At 46.5% G+C, this 17405-nt stretch overlaps 1 protein-coding gene across 1 annotated transcript; it reads left to right on the top strand.

Annotated features, from left to right (window-relative positions):
* The first annotated feature begins 368 nt into the window (after positions 1–368).
* KLHL42 (kelch like family member 42) lies at positions 369–12547 on the top strand. The gene is made up of 3 exons (XM_077930832.1): positions 369–1267; positions 9659–9852; positions 11972–12547. Exons 1-3 carry the CDS (start codon positions 468–470, stop codon positions 12415–12417), a joined length of 1440 nt encoding a protein of 479 aa, XP_077786958.1. The 5' UTR covers positions 369–467; the 3' UTR covers positions 12418–12547.
* The last annotated feature ends 4858 nt before the right edge of the window (positions 12548–17405 follow it).

A 17405-nucleotide genomic window follows, 5' to 3' on the forward strand; every position in this document is an offset into this window, starting at 1 on the left:
AGAATTTTACCCTTCTTTTTAACCAATCTGCCAAGTAAATTTAAGTTAGCGAAGTTTAGTTTCTGTGAGGCTTCATGTTCACATCTTTCCTCCTGAACCCGGCTCGGTTTAATGTGATTTACTCCCAAGATTCAGGTGACAGGCTCACAATGTGCTACATCTTATGAAAAATGGTGCAGTTAATGCACATACCATATTTTGGTGTGGTATTTTAATGCTTAGGCAAGCTAATGCTTCTAGTGCATCCCTAGAGCTCTCCTAGCCCTCTGGCAAAGCAGCTCTTGCTGGCGCATTTGCCCCTTGCTGAGCTCCCTGCCCTGGGTCAGGAGGCACCGGAGTCGCCGCTCTCCCCTTTCTCGCCCTTCCGTGGGGCGGCAGGCTCCGCGGGCTCTTCCTTCCTCCCTGGTTTCCTCCGGGGGCGGAGGGCCGAGGGAGGCGGAGCGCGGCGGCCCGGTCCCGGGGCGGCCATGGCGGAGGGCGGCGAGCAGGAGGAGGCGGTGGTGCAGATCCGGCTGGGCGAGCGCTGCTTCCCGGTGGGCAAGAGGCAGCTGCGGGAGCAGAGCGACTACTTCGGCGCGCTCTTCCGCTCGGGGATGCGCGAGGCGGCGGCGGAGGTGCAGGAGCTGCGCGGGGGGCTGCGCGCGCGCGGCCTGGAGCTGGTGCTGGACTTCATCCGCACGTCCCGCCTGGCCGGCCTGGAGCGCGAGGGCGAGGGCGAGGCGGCGGCGCTGGAGGCGCTGGTGGAGGCCGCCTGCTACCTGCAGGTGACCCCGCTGCTGCGCCGGCTGCCCGCGCAGGTGGCGCTGCCCAACTGCCTGCAGCTGCACCAGCTGGCGCAGCTCTACGGGCTGCCGGAGCTGCAGGCCGCCTGCGTGGCCTTCATGGCGGCGCGCTTCCACCAGGTGCTCCGCAGGCCCGAGGCCCGGCGCCTGCTGCCCGGCGCCCTGAGGCAGCAGCTGCGGGAAAGGCGCGCGGGAGGCGCGGCCGCCCTGCTGGCGCTGGGCCCCTTCGCCGCAGCCTGGCCCCAGGAAGGCGGCGCGCCCGGCTCCATGCGCAGGTTCGACGAGGCGGCCGGCCGCTGGCTCCCGCTGCCCGGCCGCCCGCCTCCGGAGCTGGCCAACGTGCGCGGCTACGGCGCGGCCGTGCTGGACAACTACCTGTTCCTGGTGGGCGGCCACCGGCTCGGCAGCCAGGAGATCTCGGCCGCGCACTGCTACAACCCCTGCCTGAACGAGTGGAGCCCCGTGGCCTCGATGAACCAGAAAAGGTAACGCCCCAGATGCTCGAAGGAACTTCTTTCTTTTTCAGTCTGGAATAAATGGAAGCATTTTTCCGTGTGAGGTGTGGAAAAGCCAAGCTGGTTTGAATAGCAAACTGGTTAAGTGTGGTCTTGAGTTCAGGTTTGCAGAAGACACAAAATTGGAGAGACAACTAGCGCCTCAGAAGACAGGAATGCAGTTCTTAAAGGAATGGAAACCTAGGCCAACAAACTCAAATTCAGCAGAGATGCATGCCATGTTACACATGCACACACACAATAACCACATATCTGTAGGATGGTGGACACCTGACTTTGCAGGATACACATGGAAATGTTCTTTGTTGTTGCAAAAAAAGAAAAAGAAAAACCTTGCCATTTTAGGCTACATAAATAGAACCAGTTTCCAAGTAATGAGAAGTAATAGTTCCAACTTACTCTGCAGCAGTGGACCACATCTGGAGTTCAGTATCCAGTGCTGGGTACCACATTTTAAATCAGACACATTAGGTTGGGTTTAGAGGATGGCATTAAAGACAATGGCCTAGTATGGAAGCTTGTTTAACCTAAAGACTGAGGTGGGGTGGGGGACATGACAGCACTCTCCAGACACCTGAAGGGTTGTCTGTTGGAACAATTGTGCAACAGAAGCCGTTGCTGCAGTTGTTCAAGCAGAGCCTGGAGCTCTGGCTCTGGATTTCCTGTATCCCATCCAGCTCTGATTCTAATCAAACTGTCAACTTCCTGGGCGGTTTAGTGGGGGCAGCAGGCTGTGTGCAGCGACACCTTTGGAACTTCTCATGTGTCTGGACAACCTAATCTCAGAAAACACATTTCAGCCACTGTGGAGGGACAGGAGCAAATTAGAGACATGTTACTCAAGCCAGCTGCTGGGAAGAGGAAATAATTAGGATCCTGTCCCAGGTGAAGCAAATAATTACTAAATTGTCATTTTCAGTCTTAAGTTGTGTATATTTAGAATAACAGCCATAGAAAGGCGATTTCTGCTCAGTTGCATCCTTTGCGTTCTTGGCAGTAGAGCTTGAATGGTGTATTTCTTTGTCTTCAGTTTATGGTCGATGAGAGTAGCCTGCAAGATTTCGGCCCATGACATACAGGGCTTTTTGTATTCATAGAATAGAATCATAGAATCATAGAGTTGGAAGAGACCACAAGGGCCATCGAGTCCAACCCCCTGCCAAGCAGGAAACACCATCAGAGCACTCCTGACATATGGTTGTCAAGCCTCTGCTTAAAGACCTCCAAAGAAGGAGACTCCACCACACTCCTTGGCAGCAAATTCCACTGTCGAACAGCTCTTACTGTCAGGAAGTTCTTCCTAATGTTTAGGTGGAATCTTGTAGTTTGGATCCATTGCTCCGTGTCCGCTTCTCTGGAGCAGCAGAAAACAACCTTTCTCCCTCCTCTATGTGACATCCTTTTATATATTTGAACATGGCTCTCATATCACCCCTTAACCTCCTCTTCTCCAGGCTAAACATGCCCAGCTCCCTTAGCCGTTCCTCATAAGGCATCGTTTCCAGGCCTTTGACCATTTTGGTTTCCCTCCTCTGGACACGTTCCAGTTTGTCAGTGTCCTTCTTGAACTGTGGTGCCCAGAACTGGACACAGTACTCCAGGTGAGGTCTGACCAGAGCAGAATACAGTGGCACTATTACTTCCTTTGATCTAGATGCTATACTCCTATTGATGCAGCCCAGAATTGCATTGGCTTTTTCAGCTGCTGCGTCACACTGTTGGCTCATGTCAAGTTTGTGGTCAACCAAGACTCCTAGATCCTTTTCACATGTACTGCTCTCAAGCCAGGTGTCACCCATCTTGTATTTGTGCCTCTCATTTTTTTTGCCCAAGTGCAATACTTTACATTTCTCCCTGTTAAAGTTCGTCTTGTTTGTTTTGGCCCAGTTCTCTAATCTGTCAAGGTCGTTTTGAAGTGTGATCCTGTCCTCTGGGGTGTTAGCCACCCCTCCCAGTTTGGTGTCATCTGCAAATTTGATCAGGATGCCCTTGAGTCCATCATCCAAGTCGTTGATAAAGATGTTGAATAAGACCGGGCCCAAGACAGAACCCTGTGGCACCCCACTAGTCACTCTTCTCCAGGATGAAGAGGAACCATTGATGAGCACCCTTTGGGTTCGGTCAGTCAGCCAGTTACAAATCCACTGAGTGGTAGCATAGTCAAGACCGCATTTTACCAGCTTCTTTACAAGAATATCATGGGGCACCTTGTCAAATGCCTTGCTGAAATCAAGGTAGGCTACATCCACTGCGTTCCCTTCATCTACCAGGCTTGTAATTCTGTCAAAAAATGAGATCAGGTTAGTCTGACATGACTTATTTTTCAGAAATCCATGCTGACTATTGGTGATCACAGCATTCCTTTCTAGGTGCTCACAGACTGTTTGCTTAATGATCTGCTCCAGAATCTTCCCTGGTATTGATGTCAGACTGACTGGGCGATAATTATTTGGGTCCTCTCTTTTCCCCTTTTTGAAAATAGGGACAACATTTGCCCTCCTCCAGTCTGCCGGGACTTCGCCTGTTCTCCAGGAATTCTCAAAGATGACTGCCAGTGGTTCTGAGATCACATCTGCCAGTTCTTTTAATACTCTTGGATGCAGTTCATCTGGCCCTGGAGACTTGAATACATCTAAACTAGCCAAGTATTCTTGTACTATCTCCTTAGTTATTCTGGGCTGTGTTTCCTCTGCTGAGTCATTTGCTCCAAATTCTTCAGGTCGGGCATTGTTTTCTTTATCGGAGAAGACTGAGGCAAAGAAGGCATTGAGGAGTTCAGCCCTTTCTGTGTCCCCTGTTTGCATTTCACCATCTTCTCCTCTGAGTGACCCCACTGTTTCTTTGTTCTTCCTTTTGCTATGGACATACCCATAAAAGCCTTTTTTGTTGCTTTTAACCTCTCTAGCAAGCCTGAGTTCATTCTGTGCTTTAGCTTTTCTGACTTTGTGTCTACATGTGCTGGCTATTTGTTTGAATTCCTCTTTGGTGGTTTCCCCCCTTTTCCATTTTTTGTACACATCCTTTTTTAATCTTAACTCAGTTAAAAGTTCTTTAGATAGCCACCCTGGCTTCTTTAGGCACCTTCCATGTTTCCGTCTCATTGGTATTGCCTGAAGTTGTGCTTTTACTATCTCCCTCTTAACAAACTCCCAGCCATCATGAACTCCCTTTCCTTTTAGTATTACTGTCCATGGGATCTCACCCAGCACTTCCCTAAGTTTTATGAAGTCGGCTTTCTTAAAGTCAAGAAATTGAGTCCTAGTATGCTTGGCTGCTCCTTTCCGCTGTATAATAATCTTCAGAAGAGCATGATCACTCGCGCCCAATGTTCCTTCCACTTCTACCCCACTAACCAGGTCCTCAACATTGGTTAGGACCAGATCTAAAATGGCTGTTCCTCTTGTTGCTTCTCCCACTTTCTGGACAATGAAGTTGCCTGCAAGGCCAGTGAGGAATCTGTTTGACCTTATGCTCTTGGCTGAGTTTGATATCCAACAAATATCTGGGTAATTGAAGCCCCCCATTACTACTATCTCCCTTCCTTTTGCATGCTTGGCCATCTGTTCCAGGAAGGCATCATCTATGTCCTCCGTTTGGCTTGGGGATCTATAGTAAACTCCCACAATGAGGTCACTGTTATTCTTCTCTCCCTTAATTTTGACCCAAATGCTCTCACTTTGGCTTTGAGGTTCTAAATCTTGGATCTCTTCACAGGTATACACATCCCTGACATATAACGCCACTCCTCCTCCTTTCTTGTCTGGTCTGTTTCTCTGAAATAGATTGTATCCCTCCATTATTACATTCCAATCGTGGGACTTATCCCACCAGGTTTCAGTGATGCCTATTATGTCATATTTAGTTTGCTGTACCAAGAGCTCAAGCTCATCTTGTTTATTTCCCATGCTTTGCGCATTAGTGTACAGACATTGAAGTCCATTAATCATTCCCCCGTGTCTCTTATTTAAGGATTTTTTCCTCCCACCACTAGGTCTGCGTGCTGTTTGCTCCATTTGGTCTATGACATTTGGATGATCATCTTCATCAATTGATAGACTCCTACCTTCAGGAGCACTGTCTCCCTCCCCCACATTAGTCAGTTTAAAGCCCTCCTGATGAGGTTTCTGAGATTTTTGGCAAAAACATTCCTCCCAACCGCTGTGAGGTGCAGCCCATCGCTTGCCAGAAGTCCATCTTCAAGAAACTGCAGTCCGTGATCTAAGAATCCAAACCGTTCCTGTTTACACCATTTGCGAAGCCAGTTGTTCACTTCCACTATTTTTCCCTCTCTCCCTGGGCCACGTCGTTCAACTGGGAGGTGAGATGGCAATTTGTGCATTTAATTGCTTCAATTTCCTGCCCAGAGCCTCGTAATCTCTTTTGATCTTCTGGAGGCTATTGCTTGCAGTGTCATTGGTTCCCACATGAACCAAGAGGAAGGGGTATTTTTCAGTGGGTTTTATGATTCCTTGCAGTCGTTCAGTTACATCTTGGATCTTAGCCCCGGGGAGACAGCACACTTCCCGAGACATCTTGTCAGGCCCACAGATCACTGCTTCTGTTCCCCTCAGTAGGGAATCCCCTATCACCACTACACGCCTCCTCTTAGGTCTGGTCGGGGTTCTTCTGTGAGCTGTCGGTTCCAAGGTCGCCTGGACATTCCCTGAGGACTGACTTTGCTCCTCGTCTTCATATACCTGATCGACTGTAATGAGGGAGAGATCCTCAAATGGAGTCTGCTCTTCGTCTTCCATGCTAGGGGAAAGGACCTCAAAGCGATTGCGTATTTCTAAACAATCAGAGCGAACCCTGGGCCTCCTACTTCTTTGAGTCACGTTTCTCCATATATCTGGCACCTGTGTTGGTGAACTAACTTCCTTCTCAGGGGTGTCCCCTGTCTCTTCCTTGGTGGAGACGGTGTGCTCTGTTGCTTCCAAGAAGAGTTCCAGCTCTCTAATTCTTTGGAGCGTAGCTACACGTTCCTCCAGTTGCTGGACTTTGTCTTCTAAGAGGGCAATCAACATACAATTGCTGCAGGTAAAGCTGCCTGAAACCTTTGGCAAGATGGCAAACATTGCGCAGGAACTGCAGGCGACTGCAGCTGTTCCCTCACCCTCCATCTTGAGAACATGTCGTTGGGGGTGACTACAGCGGTCCTCCATCTTAAAAAGCGTGAAGACAGGACAAATAACCCCCCCCCCAAAAAAAACCTAGGTCTCCCCCAACAAATGTTTGAGACTAGCTCCCCTAAATCTAAAAGATGGATCAAACTCTTTTGCTCCTTCTTCAGCTGCTGCCCTGCAAGCTCTGATAAGCTCCGCCCACAGCTAATCACCTGACTCAACAGAAACCCTGCCCCCTCTGACCTTTGCACAGGAATAAGCCTCTCACCTTACAGAACCTACGAGCTGCACATCTGCATGTCATGTCTACCACCTGCAAACTATTCTTTAAAAAATAATAATCTCCTTTGACTGCGGTTTTTCTATTAGCCTCATATTATTCTAGTCTAAATCTCTTGAATTTAAACAAAACAAGGCAGATTTGCTGGTGCCCATTTGAAGTCACGGCTGTTTGCTCACATTTTGTAACATGGCTAGCTCAGATGCTTTCAGCAGGGAAATTGTATTGGTGGGTGGAAATGTACAGGGTGACCTAATTGCAAATGTCAGCAAAGTCAGGCTTCAAAACTATTGACCCTTTTCTCTCCACGCGACACCCACCCACCCGACAAGCTGCAAATATGCATCCTGCTTTTCAGAGTCACATTGCTGCTGAAAGAACAAATATTCTGTATGGAATGAAAGTCACTTTTTATAAAACTCTTGCTTACATTTGAACCGCCTTCAGTGATTGATAACTCAGATAATTAACAGTATGTGGAGAGAGTCTGAAACTGTGCTCTCCCCCCTCACATCCCTTACCAGCCCTGCCCTCACACACTAGAGAGATGACCGTTTTTGGTTCCAAAGGCCAACACTGCTCCAGTTCCCAGCAGGGATGAACTATACATGGAAAGTAGCAGCAATCGGAGCATCTCCCACATAACTTTGGGCTTCCAAAGTTATTTCTGGTATGTGAGGAAACCAGGCTGAAACAGATGCTGTGACACTGAACTGATTTTTTGGGTCCTTTTCATTGGAATTTGATTTTCACTACTTTCTGTTCTCCCTGCCAATGGCAGCCCTGCCCTGGACGACAATCGTCACCCTTCTCCAGTCACATTAATGTGAGATTACCAAAAAAAATCCCATTTTGGAAGAATATGGAAGCTATACAGCAGTTGAGTGTAGGTGTTGCCCTGTTAACATTTCACCCCATTTCACCAGGCCTACAATTTCTTTCTTCTTCCCCTTGCTTCAGAAATTCCTGGGGAAATGCCCTCTTTGTTTGTACCATGACCCCTTGCTTGCCTTGGCTTAGTCTAAGCTTTAGCTTTTTTGATACTGTCCCCCCACCAACAAGCCTGCTCTCAGTGAATTGTCCTCTTTCATTTATTACAGAAGTCCATTTTATTTTCAGCTCCTCGCAATGCCTTTTTGCAGCCCCGTCAGCTTTTCCTTGTAAGCACATCCAGCCATGGGTTCCTGCCTAGTAATTCTAAACTCTGTGAGGTACACATCTGACTATGCTTTGGCTTTCCATAAGATCATATTTTCCAGCCTTACATGGTCACATCCTCCCAGAGTTCCTGCCCCATTAAAGAACTGTCTTACTGGTTAAGATCAACTCATGATCCCCTTGTTCCTTCTGAAAGAGGAAGTTGTCAGGACTGTTAGGGATCCCATACTTAGAACTGACGGTAGGGTAAAGGTTCCCCAGGACTGCTCATCTTTCCTTCCCTGAAACAGCTCTCATTTCTTTCAGGAAGATAGCACCCATCTCTTCTCCTTGAGATGGTGGCCTATAGTAGACTTCAATCACAACGTGTGTCGTGTTTTTAATATATGTTGTGAACTGTTCTGAGATCTATGGGCAGTATACAAATTTAATAAGTAAACAAAATAAATAAATAGTTTATCTCCACTACCAGTAATTTTTACCTGGCTGCTCTCCACAAGGCTATGGGGTTTCTTCCCACTTGGATTTCTATGCAGGTGTACACTGCTTCTTTTGGAATGTAATTCCTAATAAACTTCTTCTTTCTTAACAAAGGTTATTTTCAACATTTTTTTCCATTTCATTATATATCATCTCCCAGAAAGCTTTTATTACCTTACAAGTCCACCACATATGATAAAAGTTACCTTCTATTTCTTTACATTTCCAGCAGGTATTTGTACTTGTTTAATACATTTTTGCCAGCTTAGGTAAAGGTAAAGGTACCCCTGCCCGTACGGGCCAGTCTTGACAGACTCTAGGGTTGTGCGCTCATCTCACTCAAGAGGCCGGGAGCCAGCGCTGTCCGCAGACACTTCCGGGTCACGTGGCCAGCGTGACAAAGCTGCTCTGGCGAACTGGCACCAGGGCCGCACACGGAAACGCCGTTTACCTTCCCGCCAGTAAGCGGTCCCTATTTATCTACTTGCACCCGGGGGTGCTTTCAAACTGCTAGGTTGGCAGGCGCTGGGACCGAGCAACGGGAGCGCACCCCGCCGCGGGGATTCGAACCGCCGACCATGCGATCGGCAAGTCCTAGGCGCTGAGGTTTTACCCACAGCGCCACCCACGTCCCCTTGCCAGCTTAGTAGAGGTCAAATACCACGGGTACATCATTTTCATATAATTTCCTTTCAGTGTACAGCATGCTATAAATTTCTAGTCTGTTTTCCATAGCATTTCCCATCTGCCATCTGGATGTTATGTCCCAAATCTATAATGTCAATTATATTTCTTAAATTATCCTCCATCTGGTGGCCTGGCAAGAAACTTGCCTGATGTTGATGGATTAAATCGACTAAAAAAACCCTTCATTCGGTTGGCTAGTATGTTGGCAAATAGTTTATCATCATTGTTTAATAACCTATAATTTTAAACTAAAAGTGGGTCGGTATCCTGCTTCAGAATCAGTGTAATATAGGCCTCTTTCCAGGACTCTGGATACCTCCCCAGTCCCTAATATCTCATCCATTAATTCTTTAAGGGGTTGTACCAGAAAGTCCTGAAGTTTTTATTACTTTGCTGATAGTCCATCTGGCCCTGGCGTTTTACCTATTTTAGCTTGTTTAATTTCCTCTAGGGATGCGGGTGGTGCTGTGGTCTAAACCACTGAGCCTAGGGCTTGCCGATCAGGTCGGCAGTTCGAATCCCCGCAACGGGGTGAGCTCCTGTTGCTCGGTCCCAGCTCCTGCCAACCTAGCAGTTCGAAAGCACGTCAAAGTATAATTCAATGATTTAACTCTCCAACTGTTTTGTCTGTAGGTCTAATTTCAAGTTGTTGGCTGTTAGTGGGAAGTTGTATGCCATTGGTGGGCAATTCCTCTCCAATGTTGAGTGTTACAGCCCAGAGCACGACTGGTGGAACTTTGCAGCATCCTTACCAACCCCCCTTGCAGAATTCTCAGCGTGTGAGTGCCAGGGCAAGATCTACGTCATGGGAGGCTACACTACAAGAGGTAAGACAAGTACTAGAAAAGAATAGTGTTATTTTAACAGTTGTATGCTCTTTGGCATGTTCAATACAGTCATACCTCTGGTTACAAACGCTGCGGGTTGCGCGTCTTCGGGTTGCAGACTGCGCCAAATTGGGAAGTACCGGAACGGGTTACTTCCGGGTTTCTGCACATGCGCAGAAGCACAAAATGATGTCATGCGCGTGCGCAGACGCAGCACTTCAGGTCGCGAACGCTGTGGGTTGCAAACGTGCCTCTCACATGTATCACGTTCACAACCCGACGTATGACTGTATATTCAATTTAATAAGCAGTGTGTTTTAATAGCAATGTTTGTGGTTGGTTTTAAATACAGTGGTACCTCAGGTTAAGTACTTAATTCTTTCCGGAGGTCCGTACTTAACCTGAAACTGTTCTTAACCTGAAGCACCACTTTAGCTAATGGGGCCTCCTGCTGCTGCCGCGCCGCCGGAGCACGATTTCTGTTCTCGTCCTGAAGCAAAGTTCTTAACCTGAAGCACTATTTCTGGGTTAGCAGAGTCTGTCACCTGAAGCGTATGTAACCTGAAGCGTATGTAACTCGAGGTACTACTGTACCTTATTTTAGTATTACAATATAAGTCAAACAGCTGTTACTTAAGCGATAAACACACACTGAAAGGTTGTAAAACAGCAACAACCCTTTCTTTTCACCATCTTGAGTGTGACTTTGACAGGACATTTAAGAAAAATTGCAAGAGAATTAGTGTTGACTGATATTAAGCATGTGGTGTATTGTGAGGTTGAAAACCTGTTGATCTTTTTTTTTCCCTTTAAACATTGTATTGATATTATGAAGTGAGACTCTGAAAAGGACTTGATCTCTTGTCCTCTGAAGCCTTCAGACTGTTTGACTTGCTTATGAAAGGTACAAGGGTGGCAACAGGATTTTCTGAGACCAGTACACTGAATATGTGATTGGGCCCTTCAACTCACATGGAAAAGATGACATGAATTTGCATAAAACCATAGAGTTGGAAGGAACCCCAAGGGTCATCCAGTGCAATGCAGGCATCTCAGCTAAAGCATCCATGACAGATGGCCCTCCAACCTCTGCTTCAAAACCTCCAAGGAAGGAGAGTCCACAACCTCCCAAGGGAGACCATTCTACCTGTCGAATAACTCTTACTGTCAGAAAGTTTTTTCCGAATGCTTAGTAGGAACCTCATTTCTAATAACTTGAAGCCTTGAGTTCTACTCTGCAGAGCAGGAGAAAACAATCATGCTCCCTCTTCCATGTAGCAGCCCTTTAGATGTCTGAAGATGGCTATCATATCTCCTCTCAGTCTCCTCTTTTCCAGGCTAAACATACATAGCTCCTTCAAGCGCTTTTTGTCATATGCAGTGGAGGGCCCAAAAATAAATCAGTGGCCACATATGTAATAAAATGTCTGACAGACAGAGTGTGAACAGGTGAAATATTTCCCATAATCATATTTCTATACTAGAAAAGCTTTAAACTGGATTTATGCCTGCTACACAGCTATTAAAGGCAGAAGAACCCTGCTTTCCCCCAATACCTGTACAAGCCTAGATTGCAGTCTTTTATCACTTACCTGGGAGAAAGTCCCATTAAATACAAAGAGACTTACTTCTGAGTAGACATATATCCCATTGTACTGTAAATTAACTCTACAGTGAATTCATAATGAGAACCTGGTCTCAGGAGACACATCTAAGCCTCTTTGCAAAGTTTTCACATTTTGCACAGTAATTTTGGTTGGGTGGGTTGAATTCTTTAACGTCCACTCACACTTGTGTGGTGTGCTTGTGTATTTGCATAGTATAAATTCTAGGGAGTACCTGATATCAGATGAACCCACTGCAGGAAAGACGCGTCCTGGTTGCTAGGGCAAAAGGAAGACAAAACTACGGATATTGTAGGGAGTAGAAAATGAGAGAGAAGCAAGAAAAGTGTGCAGCAACAGCCTGCTTTGCAGAGGACAGTAATCAAGCTTTCTCCACATTTTTGAAAAAGAAAACTGACCTGAAATCAGACCTTTTAACCACCAGGTGTTGTAGGCCCCAGTGTACAAATAAGTTGAATTTAAGTTTTCTGTATTTAATATCTTCTCTGTTGCAGACCGGAACTTGAATATCTTGCAGTACTGTCCCAGCTCTGACAACTGGACAACCTTTGAATCGTGTGGCATCCATATCCGCAAGCAGCAAATGCTATCAGTGGAGGAAACTATCTATATTGTTGGAGGCTGCATCCACGAACTGGGATCAAAAAAAATATCTAGCCAGAATGAGGACATGTTAACAGTACAGTCTTATAACACTGCCACCAGAGAATGGCTCTACCTCAAAGAAAGCACGTCAAAATCTGGTCTTAATTTGACTTGTACACTACACAACGATGGGATCTATATACTGACCAGAGATGTATCATTGTCAACAAGCTTGGAGCACAGAGTTTTTCTAAAGTACAATATATTTTCAGACAGTTGGGAATCTGTTAGGCACTTCCCAACCTTTGTACAAAACATGTTGGTCTGTTCTATGTATTTGCCAAATCTGATGTGAATGTAAACTGCAATTTTATTTTCCGCATAAAATTCATTAATTGTTGAATAAGAAATTTATTTATCCTAGTTACCATTTTTTCCAAATGGAACACAAGTTGTTTATATCCAATAAATAGTTATAAAAATTATTTTATTGGCCACTGTTGGTATATATAATGCTTTAGAAGAAAAAGGTGGTGTTTGCTGCAAGAAGTCTACAGTTGTAATTACGTGCCACGCAAGACAAAAATGGTGGCGAGGTAATGGGTAAACATCCCCACAAGTTCCATTTATTTTAATCTTTGCTTCAGCTGAGGATCTAAAGGGTTGAGATGATGGATTTGCGAAATGGTGCAGGGCCTTAGCAACAGGTAGGGCCAAAATGTTTCACTTCTGGATACCACCTGCCTATTCAAGCTAGGAGATGTAGACTTGGGGAAGTTTGCAAATCAGCTCAGAGATAGTCTCACCCAGTGTCAGGGACTGGACTGAACAGAGGAATGGGAAATGAGCCCTGGATTGGCTCCTCTAAGAAGAGGAGGGGGGAAGCTTTGCACCTCCCCCCCCCATTTCCAGCAGTTTCAGAAGGAGAAGGAGACAGGACTGCTTCACAGTTGCGTGAAGAAGTGGCCTAGCTACGAGACAGTGGAGGGTGGGGGGAGTTAGCAGCCAGCAGAGACCTCCCTGGAGAGTATGGAAGATCCTTCTTCACCAAGGGCTTGTGGATACCTATGCATTCAAGAACAAAGGGTTTAAAGGAGTATGACTCCTGGGACTTCCCATAGATTTTCAGGATATTGTTGGGGAATGAAGAAGAGAGGCTCAGAGTAGCCAAAATCTATGTGTGGAGACATGGATCTTTTGTCTTGCAACCAGATGACTGAATAAAAAGCCATAAAATACAAACTGTTTATTTTTCTTGCCTCTGAGGCTACCGGGGGAGGAGATACTCCACCCCTGACACCAAGGTAAGTAGGCATAGTTACATCTTTCTGGTGAAAACTAATCAAACTTGGGACATTCATATCTCTTTGCAAACAAAACAATGCCACACAGACTATAGTCCATCACTAGACATTCTTTTGATGGACATAGTGTTTGCCATTGTGTTTATCCTCTTCAGATGGAAATAAAACTTCTCACTCGACTTCAGTCATCCAAGACCAAAATCAGATCCAGAGTAATGTATATTTGTACTGATAACTGAGTATTATATCCACTTTTCCCTTGAAGATTTATTCCTTGTGGTCAAGATCAGCAGTCAGTCCTGAAATAACAACTTTTTATAGTCATTTTGGGTCTATGTCTCAATTAGGTGTGCCAAGATTATGCTTTCACTTGGAAGGGATGTCCACATGCCACATAACGGTGAGCTGTATTTATTGTGTACAGCAAAGATTGTTTGGAAAGATACATTTGAATGTCCCAAGTTTGATGGGTAGTTTCTACCATAAAGATGCAATTAAAAATTGTACTCATGAGTAGTCCAATTGATTTTAGTGAGGTTTATCTGCACCATCTGGGCTGTTTGAGAAGACAGTCTCATGGTTGATTTGGAAGTGAAATATTTTTGCACTGTAGTTTTTTTAGCTGGGTTCTGGAGAAACCACCCACTTTGGAAAGTATGAGCAGCAAGGGAGAATCAAGGGTAGAGTAATGGAAGATGGCAGGAGACCTCAGGGTGGCTTAGAGCTGGTGGAGCCAGAAGTCATGAGGTTGGGATGGGAGAAGGGCATGGTTTTGGCAACTGAAGTTTCGACTGAGAGGTGTGACAAGACCAATGAAAAATATGGGCTCTGTTTTACATATGATACCAGACTACTGAGCCTAGGGCTTGCCGATTGGAAGGTCGGCGGTTCGAATCCCCATGATGGGGTGAGCTCCCGTTGTTCAGTCCCAGCTCCTGCCAACCTAGCAGTTCGAAAGCACAAAGTGCAAGTAGATCAATAGGTCCCGCTCTGGCGGGAAGGTAAACGGCGTTTCTGTGCCCTGCTCTGGTTCGTCAGAAGTGGCTTAGTCCTGCTGGCCACATGACCCGGAAAAACTGTGCGGACAAACGTCGGCTCCCTTGACCAGTAGAGCGAAATGAGTGCCACAACTTCAGAGTCGTTCGTGACTGGACTTAACTGTCAGGGGTCCTTTACCTTTTCATCCTTATATAATGCACAGGTTAGAGGTTTTCTGTACCATTTCAATGACTTCTGCAAAATTCCCTCTCCTACTACATTATATGGAAAGGCCTGCTAAAGCTCATGAAATTCTGTGCCATCTTTGTAGGGCTTTGATATGAAAGGTTGCATGTAAAGATTGGAATAAATAAATGAACTAGGAATAAATCAGGTTAAGTGAGGAGGGAGATGCTTCAGTGGGAAGGTGTCATGAACACTTCTGCCCAAGGTATAGGAGCACAGCATCAGAGCAGCTCGCATTCCCTGCAGACAGCTGGAAGCAGTCGTATATCAACTCCCCCTCTTCCCAGCAAGGAATGGAATGCAGAGGAGCAAAGGGCGGGCTGGAGAGAAGCCAACTCTCCGAAGAAGCACAGGCAGGCTGAGAAAGCAGGAGGGGGAGCCCTGACTCACCAGAAGAGGAGTCATTTAACCACATGAGTCCCAGGAATAGACAAATGAGAAAGATATTAGACAGGAAACAAAACAAGAAACATAAAGGTCATAGGTTCTGCATATTCTGTGGCCGCAGGAAACATTCTCTAGAAGGGTCAACTGACTCATGAGTCATCTGAAGAAGTGTGCATGCACACGAAAGCTCATACCAATAACAAACTTAGTTGGTCTCTAAGGTGCTACTGGAAAGATTTATTTTTATTTTGTTTTGTGAGACATGGATGCTCGGTTAGAGCATCTGAGGCTAATTGTTTGTTTTGCAATAAATCTTCAAGCTAATTACGACTTGCGTCCCGTGTTATCGAGATGGCAGCCTGGGCTCCAGACAGAAGGGTACCTCAAAAATATTGTGCATGTATTCATCTTACAGAATAGTAAATATTGCTGGGTGGCCACTCCTATGGGCTTGTCTGGGGCCAAATTGATGTGCTTGTGACACATGCACAGGTTTAATCACATGCTCACTGTTATAGAGACCAGTTTGTGAACTCCTTTTGCTGATAGCAAGCAGAAAGGGCTACACTCGCTCCTCAGTCCGTCCACCCAGCCATGTTTCTTCTTGCTTGACTTGGGAGAAAAGCAGGGCGAGGCTACAAGACATGCAGAGTTCGGGGGGGGGGAGGTTGTTTGCACTCTGGAATTGGACTGCAACCATACTCTGCCTTTATACAGACCCAGCACACTTTGCTGCCTCTACTCCTCGTGTTATGACCCACCTTGGATCAGGCCATAACCCACTAATGGGTCCTGAACCACAAGTTGAAGACCAGTGATTTGGACCAATGTAGTTTAATGTTAAGGTGGCTAATCAACGAATAAAAGCAAAAACCCCTTTAATATCCCCTAAGAGTGAGCTGGTGAAGCACTGGTACAAGCATCACCTCAGCCATGAAATTGCAAGCCACTCTTTCAGCCTCTGCCCCCATAAGTGGATAATACAAAAATCTCACTTAGGGCGTCACAACTAAAACAACTTCCAAATGTGCCAAAGCCCTATGGAGGTACCTGAGTAAAGCTGAGAATGCATTACCTTCACCCAGCCCAGAACTACAGCTGCCGCTTGCTGGAACAGCCTGGGGCTCTTGTGTAAGCTGCAATGCATGACTTAAAGCTATAGAAACAAATTATATTATGTTAATATCGAAAATGTTCAGGAAAGGGGGTGGTAGTCTCAGATGGCTGTTAAATTCATAGAGGGAATCTTTGTTCCCACTTCCCTTTCTCCCACCTATGCAGTCCTCCCACCTTATTCTTTTGTAAGGCACCCTACTAATTAAATCATCTTGCAGGCATGACAAGGCACTTAATGAAATGCTGCTGAGTGATGGAAGCTGTTCCAAACCTATGTGGAAAGAGAATAAAAGATGTCCTGTATTGAAGGGCAAGCATACTTGTACTCAAACGCAAGATGGCTCACGTAAGGCTGGCCTTCCCAAGAGGCAAGGTGAGGTGACCGCCTTGAGCAGCAGGATCCCCAGCAAAAGAAACCTGTAGCATCTCCTACCTGAGACTAGGGCCAGCTTAATACCTTTTGGCACCTGAGGTGAACCACAAAATGGTGGGGGGCAGCAAATTCAGTCTCCAGGGAACACAACACATGTAGATCTTTATCCCCCCCCCTTGTTCCTGACGTAGCTCTTCCTTCCCCCTTTTTCTTATGTAGATTCAATCCCCCCTTCCCTGCTGCCCCCCACCATTTTGTGGTTCACCTCAGGTGCCAAAAGGTATTAAGCTGGCCCTAGTCTCAGGTAGGAGATGCTACAGGTTTCTTTTGCATGAATAGCATGTGCTCTACCACAAAATTATGACCACTCCATAGTGGCCCTCTTTCAGATTTGTGATTGCTAATTACAATATTCATAAGGGTTTATCGGCTCTGCAAATGGTGGTTCAAGAACAGAAGCCTCTTTTGCCATACAACTTGATTCCCTGCCCTCCTCAAGATCCCCAGACCCTCAAATAATTTTGGCAGCATCTAACAGAAAGCATCTCGTCATTATGGAGTATATTGGCTGGGACACTGGCAGGGCATTGCATTAAATACCGTATTTTTCGCCCTATAGGGTGCACCGGCCCATAGGGCGCACTTATTTTTTTTGGGGGGGGGAATAAAGAAAAAAATTTTATTCCCCCCCCCCCCCGAGCCCCAAAGAGCAAAGAAGGATCCCGCTAGCTGTCCTGGCTTCGTTTTTAGCTTCGGGGCTGGGGGTCCGGGAGTGAAGGTGAGGTTGCGCTCAACCTCGCCATCGCTCCCGGAGCCTGCTTGCAGGGCTAGGGGCGGGGGAAGCCCGAGCTTCCCCCGACCTCAGCCCCCAGAACGGGCCCGGGAGTGATGGCGAGGTTGCGCAACCTCACCATCGCTCCGGAGCTTGCTTGCGGGGCT

Source organism: Podarcis muralis, chromosome 6, assembly GCF_964188315.1.
Source record: "Podarcis muralis chromosome 6, rPodMur119.hap1.1, whole genome shotgun sequence".
Classification (NCBI taxonomy): Eukaryota; Metazoa; Chordata; class Lepidosauria; order Squamata; family Lacertidae; genus Podarcis; species Podarcis muralis.